This window comes from Poromitra crassiceps (genome assembly GCF_964638095.1).
Source record: "Poromitra crassiceps genome assembly, chromosome: 5".
Lineage (NCBI taxonomy): Eukaryota > Metazoa > Chordata > Actinopteri > Beryciformes > Melamphaidae > Poromitra > Poromitra crassiceps.
The window spans coordinates 11,719,715-11,741,175 of NC_139642.1; the positions used below are offsets into that span (position 1 = coordinate 11,719,715).

A 21,461-nucleotide genomic window follows, 5' to 3' on the forward strand; every position below is an offset into this window, starting at 1 on the left:
GCCACGAATATGTCCCGTTTCATATCCAGGAGGTCTGCGTCTCATCACTGTTCTTCTAAAGGTATAATGGCTATAATCTCACGTGTGAAATAATGACATGGAATTTGGCGCTCAGTTAGTCAGTGGAAGAAAGGAGGAGGAGAGGGAGAGAGGACAAAGACAACATTTAAATACTTTGCCACTTTGATCATTGCAATCAGACACAAAACGGGGACAAATCGCACTCGGCAGTAAAACGTTATGGGCGTGTTTGCACTGGCATATCATTAGTGCAATATCGTTTGTGGATCGCTCCTCGAGCTGGAGCAAATAGCGGCTGCAAATGTTATGCAGTTCATGGTGCTTTTAGCGGCTGCAATCCATTCTTTGTGAATTTCGCCCCCGAGTGCGTTTACACGCCCACTAATAATCCCATCGTTATCTGATTTATGGTCTCACCAGATTATTCAAAGTGCTCATGTAAACAGCATAGTCTGATATGCTTTACCGGATAAAAGGCTGTTATCGCATTATGAGAAATCCAATAAACACAGATTTTTGCTGAATCATCACTTTTTGTTCTTACTACAGTAAAGTGCGTGTAAACGCGTCAGATTATTGCCACTACCTCATTATTCACAGTTATGGATAGGGCTGGGTTTTGGCAAGGATCTCACGATACGATACGCATCACGATACTTGGGTCACGATACGATTGTATCACGATATATTGCGATGCGATACATATTGCGATATTCTACAGAATTTACTCAAAATTAAATAATAGAGCTAAAGATACAACACACTGTGTACCACCCAGGTAGTGTAATAATATATACATCACTTTATACTGATAAGTTAGTGGACAAATTTAGTCAAAACTACTGAGTGTTGAGTGTTAAGCTGCGTTCACACCGACCTATTAAAGTTTGTTGCTGGCGTCGAGTTTACATACAAAGTCAATGCAAACGAGCGATTGAGCGTATATTCGCCTGGGAGAATAATCGCTGGGCGTCCGAGCGGCAGAGACAGAGCGACAGGGAGAAAATACGCTCGTCGCTCAAGATGAAATATTCCAACTCGAGCGAAAATACGCTGGCATCAGTCGCTCGCTGTTCAATGCTGATTGGCTGCCGTGTGAGAGCGAGTCAAGGATCACTCTGGCTTGGAACAAACCGCTGGTTTATTGTGTGGCAACAAACCACATTGACAGGCTGACAGCTGACATGAAGTGAAGTCTGTACTACCGGTATGCAGCTCGCATTAGGAGCACGCTGATAGGCTTAGCTTGTAAACAATGACGGTGGCTCGTAGTGGACAAACAGCATGACATTGCGTAACGTTATAGCCCCCACATGTCCGTCATTTCGTGTGCCTGTTGATGAGCGATTTAAACAGAGCGACAGAGCGATTCCAAAGGGTTGACTTGAGCGACAGAGCGAAAAATAAATATCTCTGTGTGAATGCCCCTTTACTGAACACATCGATATGGGAAATATCGATACAGTATCGATTAGGGGTGGGAATCACCAGATGCAGAGGCGAGGCATGGCCTGCAAAAAAAAAAAATATATATATATATATATATATATATATATATATATATATATATATACCGGTGTATGTATGTATGTATATGTATGTATATATATATATATATATATATATATATGTGATAATATCGTGATACTTGGCGTCCAAGTATCGATACAGTATCGGGAAATACAAATATCGCGATATATTGCCGTATCGATTATATTGCCCAGCCCTAGTTATGGACGGACTTATTGTGTGCATGTAAACATACTCAATAAAAGGCCAATGTAGGTTAGATGCACCAGTCTAAATCTAAATCTACTGCTGTCTCTTTCTCCTATAGTCTTTCTGTATAGTAAATCCTCACTATGAATGTTCCAGCAGGAGGAGCTGTGTTGCCCTCAGCACCATATGAATCACTTTCTGCCTCCAGTTAAACTCCTGTATTTAGTTTGACATGTGATGTACCACTTAGATCATCATCTCACACTTCCCGGGTTTACACCTTCAAACTAGAACCGCTCAGACGGGGGGATTTAAATTGGACGCCAGTTGCAATGAAGGATAAATGTAATCAGCCAAATGAATTATGCAGAAATATCAATATGCCAAGGTCAGTTTGTATAGCTCCCCAGGGCCTTTCATGGAGGCTTAATCAGTTTATTCTTCTCCATGCCTGAAGCCTTCTGCTCAGGTTGAGTCAGGCGCTCCACAGCTTCAGCTTAACGGCATCGAGAGTCAAAGGACGGTTCTCGTTGTTGTCGTCGCACACACCCCATGAGTCGATGCTCGCATTGTCGAAGGGGGAGGAGTCCTGTAGCTGAGGGGGAGGAGTCCTGTAGCTGAGGGGGAGGAGGCCTGTAGCTGAGGGGGAGGAGGCCTGTAGCCGAGTTAGTCTTGAATGTCAGCCACCTGTCTCAAGCACAGTGCTAATCAGTCCAGCGTTTGGGCTCAGAAGATTGGATTTGCAGGCAGCGCAGCATGTGGCTACTGTGCCTCATCTGCCCGAGGCTGGACACTCGCTGGACACTCCGCCATTACACAGACTGTGAAAAGATAGGACTTCATACACTCAACAAGCACCACATGGAGTTATGACTTCATACACTCAACAAGCACCACATGGAGTTATGACTTCATACTCTCAACAAGCACCACATGGAGTTATGACTTTATACACTCAACAAGCACCACATGGAGTTATGACTTTATACACTCAACAAGCACCACATGGAGTTATGACTTTATACACTCAACAAGCACCACATGGAGTTATGACTTCATACACTCAACAAGCACCACATGGAGTTATGACTTTATACACTCAACAAGCACCACATGGAGTTATGACTTTATACACTCAACAAGCACCACATGGAGTTATGACTTTATACACTCAACAAGCACCACATGGAGTTATGACTTTATACACTCAACAAGCACCACATGGAGTTATGACTTTATACACTCAACAACCACCACATGGAGTTATGACTTCATACACTCAACAAGCACCACATGGAGTTATGACTTCATACTCTCAACAAGCACCACATGGAGTTATGACTTTATACACTCAACAAGCACCACATGGAGTTATGACTTTATACACTCAACAAGCACCACATGGAGTTATGACTTTATACACTCAACAACCACCACATGGAGTTATGACTTCATACACTCAACAAGCACCACATGGAGTTATGACTTCATACTCTCAACAAGCACCACATGGAGTTATGACTTTATACACTCAACAAGCACCACATGGAGTTATGACTTTATACACTCAACAAGCACCACATGGAGTTATGACTTTATACACTCAACAAGCACCACATGGAGTTATGACTTCATACACTCAACAAGCACCACATGGAGTTATGACTTTATACACTCAATAAGCACCACATGGAGTTATGACTTTATACACTCAACAACCACCACATGGAGTTATGACTTCATACACTCAACAAGCACCACATGGAGTTATGACTTCATACACTCAACAAGCACCACATGGAGTTATGACTTTATACACTCAACAACCACCACATGGAGTTATGACTTCATACACTCAACAACCACCACATGGAGTTATGACTTTATACACTCAACAAGCACCACATGGAGTTATGACTTTATACACTCAACAAGCACCACATGGAGTTATGACTTTATACACTCAACAAGCACCACATGGAGTTATGACTTTATACACTCAACAAGCACCACATGGAGTTATGACTTTATACACTCAACAAGCACCACATGGAGTTATGACTTCATACACTCAACAACCACCACATGGAGTTATGACTTTATACACTCAACAAGCACCACATGGAGTTATGACTTTATACACTCAACAACCACCACATGGAGTTATGACTTCATACACTCAACAAGCACCACATGGAGTTATGACTTTATACACTCAACAAGCACCACATGGAGTTATGACTTTATACACTCAACAAGCACCACATGGAGTTATGACTTTATACACTCAACAAGCACCACATGGAGTTATGACTTCATACACTCAACAACCACCACATGGAGTTATGACTTTATACACTCAACAAGCACCACATGGAGTTATGACTTTATACACTCAACAACCACCACATGGAGTTATGACTTCATACACTCAACAACCACCACATGGAGTTATGACTTTATACACTCAACAAGCACCACATGGAGTTATGACTTTATACACTCAACAAGCACCACATGGAGTTATGACTTTATACACTCAACAAGCACCACATGGAGTTATGACTTCATACACTCAACAAGCACCACATGGAGTTATGACTTTATACACTCAACAAGCACCACATGGAGTTATGACTTTATACACTCAACAAGCACCACATGGAGTTATGACTTTATACACTCAACAACCACCACATGGAGTTATGACTTTATACACTCAACAAGCACCACATGGAGTTATGACTTTATACACTCAACAACCACCACATGGAGTTATGACTTCATACTCTCAACAAGCACCACATGGAGTTATGACTTTATACACTCAACAAGCACCACATGGAGTTATGACTTTATACACTCAACAAGCACCACATGGAGTTATGACTTCATACACTCAACAACCACCACATGGAGTTATGACTTTATACACTCAACAAGCACCACATGGAGTTATGACTTTATACACTCAACAAGCACCACATGGAGTTATGACTTTATACACTCAACAAGCACCACATGGAGTTATGACTTCATACACTCAACAAGCACCACATGGAGTTATGACTTTATACACTCAACAAGCACCACATGGAGTTATGACTTTATACACTCAACAACCACCACATGGAGTTATGACTTCATACACTCAACAAGCACCACATGGAGTTATGACTTCATACTCTCAACAAGCACCACATGGAGTTATGACTTTATACACTCAACAAGCACCACATGGAGTTATGACTTTATACACTCAACAAGCACCACATGGAGTTATGACTTTATACACTCAACAAGCACCACATGGAGTTATGACTTCATACACTCAACAAGCACCACATGGAGTTATGACTTTATACACTCAATAAGCACCACATGGAGTTATGACTTTATACACTCAACAACCACCACATGGAGTTATGACTTCATACACTCAACAAGCACCACATGGAGTTATGACTTCATACACTCAACAAGCACCACATGGAGTTATGACTTTATACACTCAACAACCACCACATGGAGTTATGACTTCATACACTCAACAACCACCACATGGAGTTATGACTTTATACACTCAACAAGCACCACATGGAGTTATGACTTTATACACTCAACAAGCACCACATGGAGTTATGACTTTATACACTCAACAAGCACCACATGGAGTTATGACTTTATACACTCAACAAGCACCACATGGAGTTATGACTTTATACACTCAACAAGCACCACATGGAGTTATGACTTCATACACTCAACAACCACCACATGGAGTTATGACTTTATACACTCAACAAGCACCACATGGAGTTATGACTTTATACACTCAACAAGCACCACATGGAGTTATGACTTTATACACTCAACAAGCACCACATGGAGTTATGACTTTATACACTCAACAACCACCACATGGAGTTATGACTTCATACACTCAACAAGCACCACATGGAGTTATGACTTTATACACTCAACAAGCACCACATGGAGTTATGACTTTATACACTCAACAAGCACCACATGGAGTTATGACTTTATACACTCAACAAGCACCACATGGAGTTATGACTTCATACACTCAACAACCACCACATGGAGTTATGACTTTATACACTCAACAACCACCACATGGAGTTATGACTTTATACACTCAACAAGCACCACATGGAGTTATGACTTTATACTCTCAACAAGCACCACATGGAGTTATGACTTTATACACTCAACAACCACCACATGGAGTTATGACTTCATACACTCAACAAGCACCACATGGAGTTATGACTTTATACTCTCAACAAGCACCACATGGAGTTATGACTTTATACACTCAACAAGCACCACATGGAGTTATGACTTTATACACTCAACAAGCACCACATGGAGTTATGACTTTATACACTCAACAAGCACCACATGGAGTTATGACTTCATACACTCAACAAGCACCACATGGAGTTATGACTTTATACACTCAACAAGCACCACATGGAGTTATGACTTTATACACTCAACAACCACCACATGGAGTTATGACTTCATACACTCAACAAGCACCACATGGAGTTATGACTTCATACTCTCAACAAGCACCACATGGAGTTATGACTTTATACACTCAACAAGCACCACATGGAGTTATGACTTTATACACTCAACAAGCACCACATGGAGTTATGACTTTATACACTCAACAAGCACCACATGGAGTTATGACTTCATACACTCAACAAGCACCACATGGAGTTATGACTTTATACACTCAATAAGCACCACATGGAGTTATGACTTTATACACTCAACAACCACCACATGGAGTTATGACTTCATACACTCAACAAGCACCACATGGAGTTATGACTTTATACACTCAACAAGCACCACATGGAGTTATGACTTTATACACTCAACAACCACCACATGGAGTTATGACTTTATACACTCAACAACCACCACATGGAGTTATGACTTCATACACTCAACAAGCACCACATGGAGTTATGACTTTATACACTCAACAACCACCACATGGAGTTATGACTTCATACACTCAACAACCACCACATGGAGTTATGACTTTATACACTCAACAAGCACCACATGGAGTTATGACTTTATACACTCAACAAGCACCACATGGAGTTATGACTTTATACACTCAACAAGCACCACATGGAGTTATGACTTTATACACTCAACAAGCACCACATGGAGTTATGACTTTATACACTCAACAAGCACCACATGGAGTTATGACTTTATACACTCAACAAGCACCACATGGAGTTATGACTTCATACACTCAACAAGCACCACATGGAGTTATGACTTTATACACTCAACAAGCACCACATGGAGTTATGACTTTATACACTCAACAAGCACCACATGGAGTTATGACTTTATACACTCAACAACCACCACATGGAGTTATGACTTTATACACTCAACAAGCACCACATGGAGTTATGACTTTATACACTCAACAACCACCACATGGAGTTATGACTTCATACTCTCAACAAGCACCACATGGAGTTATGACTTTATACACTCAACAAGCACCACATGGAGTTATGACTTTATACACTCAACAAGCACCACATGGAGTTATGACTTCATACACTCAACAACCACCACATGGAGTTATGACTTTATACACTCAACAAGCACCACATGGAGTTATGACTTTATACACTCAACAAGCACCACATGGAGTTATGACTTTATACTCTCAACAAGCACCACATGGAGTTATGACTTTATACACTCAACAAGCACCACATGGAGTTATGACTTTATACACTCAACAAGCACCACATGGAGTTATGACTTTATACACTCAACAAGCACCACATGGAGTTATGACTTCATACACTCAACAAGCACCACATGGAGTTATGACTTCATACACTCAACAAGCACCACATGGAGTTATGACTTTATACACTCAACAAGCACCACATGGAGTTATGACTTTATACACTCAACAAGCACCACATGGAGTTATGACTTTATACTCTCAACAAGCACCACATGGAGTTATGACTTTATACACTCAACAAGCACCACATGGAGTTATGACTTTATACACTCAACAAGCACCACATGGAGTTATGACTTTATACACTCAACAAGCACCACATGGAGTTATGACTTTATACACTCAACAAGCACCACATGGAGTTATGACTTCATACACTCAACAAGCACCACATGGAGTTATGACTTCATACACTCAACAAGCACCACATGGAGTTATGACTTTATACACTCAACAAGCACCACATGGAGTTATGACTTTATACACTCAACAAGCACCACATGGAGTTATGACTTTATACTCTCAACAAGCACCACATGGAGTTATGACTTTATACACTCAACAAGCACCACATGGAGTTATGACTTTATACACTCAACAAGCACCACATGGAGTTATGACTTTATACTCTCAACAAGCACCACATGGAGTTATGACTTTATACACTCAACAAGCACCACATGGAGTTATGACTTTATACACTCAACAAGCACCACATGGAGTTATGACTTTATACTCTCAACAAGCACCACATGGAGTTATGACTTTATACACTCAACAAGCACCACGTGGAGTTATGACTTTATACACTCAACAAGCACCACATGGAGTTATGACTTCATACACTCAACAACCACCACATGGAGTTATGACTTTATACACTCAACAAGCACCACATGGAGTTATGACTTTATACACTCAACAAGCACCACATGGAGTTATGACTTTATACACTCAACAAGCACCACATGGAGTTATGACTTTATACACTCAACAAGCACCACATGGAGTTATGACTTCATACACTCAACAAGCACCACATGGAGTTATGACTTTATACTCTCAACAAGCACCACATGGAGTTATGACTTTATACACTCAACAAGCACCACATGGAGTTATGACTTTATACACTCAACAAGCACCACATGGAGTTATGACTTTATACACTCAACAAGCACCACATGGAGTTATGACTTTATACACTCAACAACCACCACATGGAGTTATGACTTCATACACTCAACAAGCACCACATGGAGTTATGACTTTATACTCTCAACAAGCACCACATGGAGTTATGACTTTATACACTCAACAAGCACCACATGGAGTTATGACTTTATACACTCAACAAGCACCACATGGAGTTATGACTTTATACACTCAACAAGCACCACATGGAGTTATGACTTCATACACTCAACAAGCACCACATGGAGTTATGACTTTATACACTCAACAAGCACCACATGGAGTTATGACTTTATACACTCAACAAGCACCACATGGAGTTATGACTTTATACACTCAACAAGCACCACATGGAGTTATGACTTCATACACTCAACAACCACCACATGGAGTTATGACTTTATACACTCAACAAGCACCACATGGAGTTATGACTTCATACTCTCAACAAGCACCACATGGAGTTATGACTTTATACACTCAACAAGCACCACATGGAGTTATGACTTTATACACTCAACAAGCACCACATGGAGTTATGACTTTATACACTCAACAAGCACCACATGGAGTTATGACTTTATACACTCAACAAGCACCACATGGAGTTATGACTTTATACACTCAACAACCACCACATGGAGTTATGACTTTATACACTCAACAAGCACCACATGGAGTTATGACTTCATACACTCAACAAGCACCACATGGAGTTATGACTTTATACACTCAACAAGCACCACATGGAGTTATGACTTCATACACTCAACAACCACCACATGGAGTTATGACTTCATACACTCAACAAGCACCACATGGAGTTATGACTTCATACTCTCAACAACCACCACATGGAGTTATGACTTCATACACTCAACAAGCACCACATGGAGTTATGACTTCATACACTCAACAACCACCACATGGAGTTATGACTTTATACACTCAACAAGCACCACATGGAGTTATGACTTCATACTCTCAACAACCACCACATGGAGTTATGACTTCATACACTCAACAAGCACCACATGGAGTTATGACTTCATACACTCAACAAGCACCACATGGAGGTTTTTTGTCCATTGTAGAGGAATTGAATTGAATGAATTTAGCGCTCACACACTTGATGACGAGTTGAATTTAGGGATCACACGCTTGATTGTGTGAATTTGGGCATCAGAGATGACAATCTCATTTTTCACCAAGTGCACAACCAAGGGGCAAGCTCCAGTTCTGAAAAGGGAAGCCAATACGGAAGTCCCTTAAACCTGCATTCTTTCAAATGGTCTGCAGGGGGGGGCGACTCCACTGGCTCCAAAAAGAAGTCTGATTGTATGGATTTTTTTTTCCAATCTTTTTAGGGTGACCTCTTAAGCTCAGTCCAGGGACAGCACATGTAAAATAGCCTTCTGGCTAACTGGCGCATTTAAATTGTATGTGCATCAGTAAGGACTGCAGAGACCTAATGGCCCATTTCCACCGCTGGTATCAGCGCGGCCCCGCCCAGCTCGTCTCGCTTTTTTGTCTCATTCCACCGATCAAAAACATGGACAGCCCGGGTTGAGTCGGGGTTGAGTCGTGCTGCTTTTGGTCCCTGCTCTGTTGAGGTTCCAGCGCTGTGGACCCGGTACCATACCGTGACGTGAAAACACTGCAGACGACGGATTGGTCAGGCAGAATCGTGTTTACTGTATCTACTGTCAATGCTGGATACCAGTTTAGTGGGGCTTACCTTCTCTTCTGTTATTTCCATCAGTCTTTTGTGTTGCTGCCTTCAGCTCTGGTGAAATAAAATCGATCTCCTTGCTCAGCTTTAACATGATGGTGGTTTTCAATTGTTTTGAGAGAGAAAAAGTCCGCTCCTCGGGAAGCCCTTTGTAGTTGGCTCCGCTAGGCCGGAGGCGGGGGTTTAGCGATGCCGTGATCTTGCCTGGTGAGTTGCCGCTGGGGTAGAGGCTTCCCTTCTCCCCGTAGCGCGGGGTGCATGCATGTGAGTTTGAGTAACAACAAAGTGATATCCATTCTCCTGGCCGATTGTCACATTTGCCCATGTACACTGTAGGTCATTTAGAGGCACCAGTATTTCATAACCAGTTTAAAAGTTCCGTGTATGGATTTAATTTTAACGTTGTACGTTATAGCCTACTTCGGCTATGGGCGGAGGACAGATATGCGGTCTCTATGGCGACCAGGTGTGGTGGGAGGCGAGTGAACTTGCTATGGAAACAGAGTCTATATCAAGTAGAGACGAGTAAGACCAGGTCGAGTAGAGCTGTACTGTGCTGCCTTGGTGGAAATGAGCCATAAGGCTGGTAAGGGTAGCATGCTCAGTAAGGACTGCAGAGACCTGCAGGCAGGTAGAAGTATTACATGCAATAAGGACGATGGGAGGCAGCATTATCAGTAAGGACAGTGTGTTCTCTCTCTCTCCCTCCCTGAGCCTCATATTGACCATCTCTCATTGTGAGATGGCTGCTCAGCTCCTCGTGTTAAAGGATGTGGATGCAAACGTTAACATCCACCAAAGTTATGACAAAGCGGTAGATGAATCATCTCTGACCTTCTGATTCCACTTAGCTGTGTTGCTGATAAGGTTTACATGGTAATCTCATAATAAGTGCATTACAGGCACATTATAATCACAACAGAACGTCATCGCTGTTTAATGAGATTGTTAATAGCCACCATGAAACGTCTAACAAACAGCGAGTCTCTGAACACGTTGTCTCTGGGAGACTAAACTATAAACCAGCGTTTCTTAACCTTTTCCATCAAGGAGACCTAACTTAGTCCAGATTAGGTTCATGGACCCCCCAAATTGATGAGATTTTACCTATATCTATATATCTATAGATATGATTTTTTCCCCAGAATCCCATGATGACTATCTGTATTGTAGGTAGTGAGATAGCAGTGAAACTATGATGACAATAGTCTATATTTGCTCTACATTCTTTAATGTGCTTCTTGTAAATTAGTTGAACAAACCCCTGGTGGTCCCCAGACCCCACGCTGAGAACCACTGCTATAAATCACGTGATGTTCCCACTCCTCCTCAAATCCCTCGTGGATTCACTGAAGGGAGCGGCTTGCGTTTCTTTTACGACGACGGTGTAATAATATGTGTAAAATGAAGACTGCGTCAAAGATATGAAACACATAGAGCATGTTCTTCCTCTGAAGCAGTTGAGCCCTGAAGCTACTGTGTGACTTATAAGTCTCATTAAAGCCTCAGCAGATTCACAATGTATGTGGGTCATTAAGTCAACTTTAATGTGATTTTAATGCAAGAGGTTTTCTCGTTTCGCCACCAGATTTTTCACGCATTCGCAGGCTTTTCGGGCTTCACCTCCAGTCACGAGTCTGGATGTCGCACATTTAGTACGCTCCTCCTGTCAGTGGAGTGTGCCCCTTCAGTTTGAGGTTCAGAGAACCTTATGGAGGTTGATGGTGCTGCTGGACTATCTGTGTGAGATGTACGCTCACGGGCTTAGATCGGTTAGATGAAAGTTTAATGATCCCTGTGGGGAAATGGAGTTGCTGCAGCTGCACAGAGTAGAATATAGCAATGGCTATGAATAATGATAGTACAAATAGAGGGAGTGCGTCCGTTAATTGCAACCAACAGAACATATCGGACAAATCTGAATCTGCTGCCTATGAAAATATGTAAATTTAGGTACTTGCAGCAAATGCAGGGTGTGCAAAATGTACGTTGCTGGATTGCCGTTATTCGATTTTCAGAGTGAATATGCAAGTATGCACCACTATCAAGTCATGATACCTGGTAAAGAGCAGACATATGGTAGTACAGTACATGTATGTACATACTACAGTACAGTATGTACATACTACAGTACATACACTACCAGTCAACAGTTTGAAGTGACACACAACATTTTTCTTTACTTTGACTATTTTACACATGTCCACTGGTCGCTGCACTAGCGCCTCCTCTAGTCGGTCGGGGCGCCTGTTTTGGGCGGAAGGGAACTGGTGGAATAGCATGATCCTCCCAAGTGCTATGTCCTGCAAGTGAAGCTCCCCGCTGTCAGGTGAAAAGAAGTGGCCGGTAACTGTGCATGTGTCGGAAGAAGCATGGTGCTACTCTATGGCTCTCCCCAGATCGGCAGAGAGTGGAGCAGCAGGGAGGGGGGGGAGGGGGGGAATTGGCCAAGTACAATTGGGTAGAAAATGGGGGGGGCAGGGTAATAATAAAAAAGAGTTTGATGATTGACACAGACAGCAACCAATCAGTTGGGGCAGAAAAATATGTGACAATATGTCACATATTTTTGTCACAATATGTCAAATACATCACTGAATCAGTGATGTAGCCTTGCGTCCAGATCATAAGCACCCGTTCACACACCATACGCCAAAGCAACGCTCAACCTAAACTCAACCTACAAGTTTCATTTAGGCGTCCTTGTTAACAGGCGAGGCCGTTCACACCACCCGCGCGCGTGTCTCGCTGAAGCCACGCTCACGCCTTGCTCAAGCGATCGTCCTATTTTCCAGGCGTGACACGTGAAGCTTGAAGCTGCCAGGCATGAAGTCAATGGGAGTTGTGGGCGGGTTCAAGGCGTGCCAAGGAGGCGCTGAGAGGAAAAGAGAAGGCTTCTTGTGTGAACGGTTAAGCGTCAGTTCAGCTTGTGCCTGCCTCAAGCTTCAGCTCTACTTACATTCGGCGTCATTGGGGCTGGATACCAGACTAGTTTCTTTACTCCTCTGTGACAGTAAACTGAATATCTTTATAAGACATTTGAGCACATCATCTTGGACTTTGGGAAACACTGATCGACATTTCTCACCATTTTCTGACATTTTATAGTATAACAACTAACCGATTAGTCGAGAAAATAATCGACAGATTATTCTGCGATGAAAATAATTGAGCCCGAGGAGTGCGTTTGAAATGATTTGAGGAATGGATAAATCAATGTGATTATTATCATGATCTGTGTGTTTGTAAGTCTGACTCTTGTTACTTCAGCCAACTGTTTTGGTTCCTCTCTGGTGTCGCCTCATCACAGAGAGGCCTGATATCTTGTTCAGTGATCAGAAGCAGGCAGTTCATTCAGTGATAAGACGTGTTTCACATTTTGGCTTGGATTGTGAGAGCGGTGGTGAGGATTAAGATGTTGCAGCCCTGTAGGGGGATGCATCGCTGGTCACAATTGAGGGAACAGTATAAATCGATTTTTCTGTCAAGATTGGTGGATTTCGTTCTTTAATCTTGCTGTTGCAGGAAACTTGGAATCCATCTGTGATTAAATATACCTATTAAAACGTGTAGTTTTCAAATAGACTTTTTAATTACACTCATCTCTCTCCATCCCTCTCCCTCTCATTCCCTCTCTCTCTATCCCTCCTTCCCTCTCTCTCTCTCTCTCTCTCTCCTCTCTGTCACACACACACACACACACACACACACACACTTCTCCGGGTCATTTCTTTGGCACAGGGAGAGAAAGTTGACACTCGGTGACATTCTGTGTTTGCGGGCGGAAAGATCTTCTGATGGGAGTGTCGCACAAGTCATTAGACAAACCTCATGGAGGTAATCTAGAGGTTTTATTGCTGAAGACCGTGTTACGGACAGAAGTGCGTGTTCGTGTGTGTGTGTGTGTTCGTGCGTGTGTGTGTGTGTGTGTGTGTTTGTGCGTGTGTGTGTGTGTGTGTGTGTGTGTGTGTGTGTGTGTGTGTGTGTTCGTGCGTGTGCAGTAAAAGTTAATGCTACCGGTCTATTCACCTCGTCTCTATACGGTAAATCTTGTTGAGCCGCAAAGGCATTTTCCCATTACTACAGAATGGAATGGATTTTATGGGATGGGATGAGATACTGTATATGAATTCACAATTCACTCTGTGTGTGTGTGTGTGTGTGTGTGTGTGTGTGTGTGTGTGTGTGTGTGCCACAGTCCGATACTCGATGCGGCAGTACAGATGATTTCCAGCTAGGGGCGGTCATGTCTTTAGCCTTGGCAACACTGAGGCACCCGCGGCAGCACCCATGGGTGCCTGTCACTGCACAGAGAGTGAGCACATCAACCAGGTTGGCTGCTGTCCTGAGAGGCAGGGGAAGCCAATGCCAACATACTCTGGTCCTCACCTGTGTGTGCCAGCGATCTGTGTGTGTGATATTTTATGCGTAGCTATAAACCAGATAATAAGGAATAACTTGTTAAAATATCATATAATATACTTGTAAATGAGTCAAAAAAGAAATAAAACCTGCTATGCTAATATTACATTAACCAGGGATTGTTGAGGGGTGTAACTTTTTGAAAGTATTCCAATATCAGTCTGAAGATGCTATTATAGTACAGTACATACCAGCATCATCATCGCCTAAGTGGGCAGGTCATGATTTGCGGTGTCTGTTAGTCACGATTTTGGTGACATCATCAGTGATGCCACAACTCTTTCTCTACTTACCCATTGTGACGTTTTGATTGTGACACCATCAGTGATGTCATAAATCAATTGACATCATCAGTGATGTCATAAATCCTACATGTTTCGCCCATGGTGCATCGTCTCCAGACTCTCCACCCTAGAAATCGAGCACGCGAGATTGCTAGCCTAAGTGGGTGGACGGGTGGCGGGCTAAGTCACGAAAGTGACGGAAGTGACATCATCAGTGATGTCATAGTCTCCAGAGACTCCACCCTAGAAATCGATTGCTAGTAAAGAAAAATTACAATCGTGACCCATCATGTGAAGGGACATTTGTACAATTGTTGATTATATCACCAGCAGTTATTATGTTATCACTCGCTACGGGCCTGAGAAATAAAGAAGTAAAAATGATGGTAAAAGGCAGAACATGCATGCATTGACTGAGGCGTTTTAACACTCTGGAGGCCAGAGTCAACTGCTCAGAATATGACACTTGGTTTCAGTTGTCTGTTACTATGGGTGTCATGGCCAGCTGGAAACAGCCCTCCGCTAAGTGTGTTTCTGAAAATTGTGTGAAGCGGTCTCCTGCCGGTATGTTACGTATAAGTCACACACACACACACACACACACACACACACACACACACACACACACACACACACACACACACCTACATACACCTACATACACACACACACACACACACACACACACACACCTACATACACACACACACCCCCACACACACACACACACACACACACCTACATACACACACACACACACACACACACACACACACACACACACACCTACACACACACACACACACACACACACACACACACACCCAGGTCTCATCAAAGTTCACCTGCCTCTGTGATAAAGTTAAGCCCATGTTATGAGTTCCCAGATCCTTTAAAGCCTCCCAGCTCTTATGAAGGTCTTACCGCTCTGAGAGGAGGAGGAGGAGGAGGAGGAGGAAGAGGAGACCAGGGGCCAGTTGCACAAAAAACCTTAAAGGGACAGCTCACCCTAAAATCCAAAATGACATGTTTCTCCTCTTACATGTAGTGCTATTTATTAGGGGTGCACCGATCACGTTTTTTGCCACCGATCACCGATTGCCGATCACCTATGAGAAATATCTGCCCAACCGATCATCGACCGATTACCGATCACCTATATATATATATATATATATATTTATTTTGTTTATAGCAGTCTATTATAGAACAGTTTCCATTTTACATATAAAATGTGGCTTATATAACGGTGCGGCTTATCTATGGATTTTTACAGCTAACGGCCACTAGGGGACCTCCTAAATCTATGGATTTTGGTACGAGAGACAGAACGAGAGTAAGACAGACATTACCAGAGCGAGACCCTGATTGGATGATGTTGCAAAAAATGTGCCTCGCGACCTGATTGGAGCACTGTGCCACTACGCTCTCTCAGCCACTACTGTAAAACACCCTCCCTCCTCTCACCCTCCCTCGCTCCGGGGGAAAAAAGTCGGCGATTGAGCCAGAAACACAGTCTGAATGAAATTGAATGTAACGTTCCCAATTCTATGTATTACATTCTAAAAACTTAACGGCAACATTTTGGAAGGCTAAGCCACACAACTAGCTCGTTGTAATCTAACGTCATGCTTCAAAAGATGGAGAACTGGCTGTGTTATGACGATGAGGATGCAAAACATGTAATTTGCATGTTTCGTTCCACCCATGTTTCGTCCGCGCTGCCAAATTCAATGGAATGAAACGAATCTTGTAGCCTATGTTGGACGTAGTGAAGTGTTTTTGATTGATTTGTTCATCGGACTCAAAACGGTCTCCGCTGATAAGACACGGAGATCTCTGTTACAGGCAGGCGCTACGCCTCCTCCTGACCAGTTTTAAACATTAAACACCTGCGGCTTAGTCCAGTGCGGCTTGTAACAATCATTCAATTTAGCTGCTGCGCCTTATAGTACGGAAAGTACGGCTGACGAAAGCAAAGCATGTGCTTTGCAACACAATGATATAAACGTTAGAGCACAATATTAAAGTTAAACGATGGACATTGAAGACATGAAAATGGGCTGCCTCATGTTTCTCACACGCAGCATGATCGGCTATGCGATCGGCGACAATAAAGAAATATCTGCAGCAGCAGATCACATATTTGAGGTCAAAATCGGCCGATACAGATTGCGTGCCGATCGATCGGTGCACCCCTACTATTTATCCATCGACATTTTGCTGTGACTTTCCATCGAGTACTTCATCTCCATTGGCAATTACACATCTGACCTAACTAGGATGACTTGTGGGGTGCCTCAAGGATCCATTATGGGGCCCGTCCTCTTCAACCGTTATATGCTCCCTCTAGGCCTAATTATGCAAAAAAACAAAGTAGCCTATCATAACTACGCAGACGACACTCAGTTGTATATAACTCTTTCCTCAGCTGACTATGCCCCCATAGAATCATTGTGCCAGTGCACTGATCAAATAAATAACTGGATGTGCCAGAATTTCCTACAGCTAAACAAAGACAAAACTGAGGTGATCGTCTTTGGTCCCAAAGAACAAAGGCTTAAAATCACTGCACGCCTTGAGTCTCTATCCCTGAAGCCTAAAGATCAAGTCAAAAATCTTGGAGTTATTATTGATTCCGATCTCAACTTTAACTCCCACATTAAGTCAATTAGAAAATCTGCTTTTTATCACCTTAAAAATATAGCAAGAATTAGGGGATACATGTCCAGACAGGATCTAGAAAAACTAATTCACGCCTTCATTTATAGTAGGTTAGACTACTGCAATAGCCTTTTTTCTGGTCTCTCCAAAAAAGAACTTAGGCAACTTCAACTCATTCAGAATGCTGCTGCTAGAGTTCTAACGAAGACTAAGAAAGCTGATCATATCACTCCAGTTCTTAAGTCCTTACACTGGTTGCCAGTGTGTCAGAGAATAGATTTTAAAATACTGTTATTAGTCTATAAATCACTTAATGGCTTAGGCCCAAAATACATAGCTGAATTGCTCCCACGCTACGAACCGTCTAGAACTCTTAGGTCAGCAGGGTCCAGCTTTTTAACTGTCCCTAGGATCAAATCAAATCATGGGAAGGCTGCATTTACCCACTATGCTTCTGCTAGCTGGAACAAATTGCCTGAAGACCTCAGATCTGCCCCAACCTTACTTACTTTTAAAAATAGACTAAAGACTTTTATGTTTACCGTCGCTTTTAACTGCTGACAGCTACTATGCAAACCCAATGAGTCCTCTATAAGTTTTTAGCTCTGCGCCTGTTGCTTAATGCACTTTTTATACTCTTTTTTTAAAGTTTTGTTGTGATGCTTTTAAATGTCCATTTTATTCTCTTCTTTTCTTTTCTTTTCCTCTCAACCATTTTATGTGAAGCACTTTGAATTGCCTCTGTGTATGAAATGTGCTATACAAATAAACTTGACTTGACTTGACATCGTTTTGGTGTGAGTTGCTGAGTTTTGGATATATCAGGCGTAGAGATTTCTGCCTTTTCTACAATGCAATGGAACTGGATGGCACTCGGCTTGTGCTGCTCAAAACGGCAAAAAACATACATTTGAAAAACTCAAACGGTAATGTCTCTTTCCAGAAATAATCACCCAGTTACCCAAGATAACAGTTTTGTGCAACCGGCCCCAGACAACAAACACCTAAAGAACATTTATGTACGGAGAGAAGGCCTGAGCTCTCTGTTTGTTATATCTTCTGCTGTTTGAATGTTTGTGTGCTTTTTGTCCCATACAGCGAACAGCGCCCCCTGGCACGCCGCCATGTTAAGCTCTGATTCCCATCACTGTGTGTGTGTGTGTGTGTGTGTGTGTGTGTGTGTGTGTGTGTGCGCGCGTGCGTGAACACCTACGCCTGGATGTGTGTGTGGGTGTGAAAGCGGCTGCAGTGTAGGGTTACAGAAGGAGATCCATTACTTCACCGTGGCAGCCGGCCTTAATTACAGCTAACTATAGACAGAGAGGAGAGAGAGGGAAGGAGGGATGGAGAGAGAGAGAGAGAAGGAGGGATAGAGAGATGAGTGTAATTAAAAAGTCTATTTGAAACCTCTAGATTACCTCCATGAGGTTTGTCTAATGACTTGTGCGACACTCCCATCAGCACATCTTCCGCCCGCAAACACAGAATGTCACCGAGTGTCAACTTTCTCTCCCTGTGCCAAAGAAATGACCCGGAGAAGTGTGTGCGTGTGTGTGTGTGTGTGTGTGAGATAATTACCATTATTTATCTCAATCTAAAGTTGTAGTGTGTGTTTGTCTTAACGGGCCAGCCGCACCAAACCGTCACAAAACTAGCGTCAACTACTACTAATACACACACACACACAATACAAATACAAACACACACACACACACACACACACAATACACAAACACACACACACACACACACAAACACGCACACACACATACAAACACACACACACACACATGGTGAAGCTCACACATTGTCAGCGGTGGCATTTCCCTTTTTGTTTGTCCTCCCTAATTAGCAGTCCCTTACGCTCGCCTGGCCCCGGCGTCAGCCAATCAGCCGCGCCCGCTCATCACCTGGCCCGGCGTCAGCCAATCAGCCGCGCCCGCTCATCACCCCAGCTTCGTCTCTGGGTCCTTGTCAAAGTGAAGACTGATAGTGAGCGCTGGAGCTAACCTCGGCGCTGAGCCTTCCCCGCCGCTAGCAGACCATTCAACAGGCCTATCAGAGCAGACGCTCCTCTGGAGCTCATTGAAATGCCACCCTGTTCTTTGTGTTTCTGTCCTTCCTCTCATGTCTTCTCTTTCTCTCTCTCTCTTCCTCAGTTCTGGATGTCGGCCCTGGCCACCACCATCCCGGTGCCCTGCGGAGCTTTCATGCCCGTGTTTGTCATTGGTAAGAAGCTGTGTGTGTGTGTGTGTGTGTGTGTGTGTGTGTGTGTGTGTGTGTGTGGTATCCAATAATTATATGCCACCTTACATTCCCTCCCCCATAATAAGTTATTCTTCTCACACTAGCCTGGGTGAGGAACGAGTACTTTTTATTTTCTCTGGGAGGAAGTATTCCCACTAGGGCTCCAATTAATGATTATTTTCATTATCGATTAATCTGCCGCATATTTTCTTGATTAATCGATTAGTTGTTTGGTCTGTAAAATGTCACAAAATGGTGATTTTTTTTATTATTATTATTAACACATTCACTGCCAGCCGTTTTTTCAATACTGTAGGTAGCTTCTGCCAAAGGTTTTTTTTGAGGATTCTGGCTCATCTTTCAAGAGCCGAGGATTATTTTCTGCTAAGATTTTGTGAACACAAATTATCTCAAAAGAACTAATAGAATGTGTGCTTTCTCTGTCTAAAAGAGTTAGTTTGTAGAGTTAGTAGTTATGTAGGCATTAGCAGTAGAATACAGCATGGTTTCAGCGTCTGAAAATTTAAGCTGAGATAAACGGCTTTTTGTGAAATTCGATAGAACAGTCACTTTAACCATTTATTTTTGGCGTAAGACGTCAGACATCTAAACAATAGTTTTGAACAGTAATTTCCTCCATAGCAGCAGGAAACCCCCCTCTCCTTCAAACTCCTCCCTCCGTGGGTGTGTCTCTGGTGGCTTTGCAGCGTTTGTCACAAGCGAGGCTCTGCCTGTCTGTGCTGCCTGGCTGCTGGCGGCTGCTCTTTGGGCGAGTCTGCATGGGGCTCGTTCGTTTCGGTTGTAAGCTCAGCTGGAATGAAGCTGCGTGCGATTGTGGGCTTTCTGCCGGTGTTTCAAAGTGTGTTGCACGCATAATCTATTATGCAAATTTGCAATCCCCCACCGCCAGCTCCCAGCGCGATAATGCGCGAAAGCGAAAGCGTTTTCGCCAATCCGTTTTACAGTATGAGAATGGTTTCCTCGCGCGTTCCCCTGCAGTTTTGGCTCAGCTTTTTCTAGTCTGGAGAGCACTGTCGCCACTTAGTGGGTTGGTGGAATGGGTTGTACACGTTCGGTGGCTCCCATATTTATATAGGAGATGTAAAAGGGTTAGATCAACATCCCACCGTCAAAATTTTTTTTTTTTTTTTTTGACGAGTTGAGTCGTCATTGGCAGTCAACCGTTGGTTTCTGCTTGACGAGTTGACTCGCCAATGGCAGTGAACGTGTTAATAATAATAATCATCATAATAATAATATTCATAAATGGAGCTCTTTTCCCCCAAAGCCCAAGATGACATGCTCAAATGTCTTATTTTGTCAAATGGAAAATGGCCTGCATTTA

General features: G+C 42.9%; 1 protein-coding gene across 1 annotated transcript in view; it reads left to right on the forward strand.

Annotated features, from left to right (window-relative positions):
- LOC310776305 (chloride channel protein 2-like) overlaps positions 1 to 21,461 on the forward strand; it is a gene marked incomplete at both ends in the record, with an annotated part of 117,960 nt that overhangs the window by 9,808 nt on the left and 86,691 nt on the right. Inside the window, one exon of the mRNA XM_083636508.1 lies at positions 20,029 to 20,098. Coding sequence (XP_083492634.1) covers positions 20,029 to 20,098 — 70 coding nt within the window. The remainder of the gene's footprint in view (positions 1 to 20,028; positions 20,099 to 21,461) is intronic.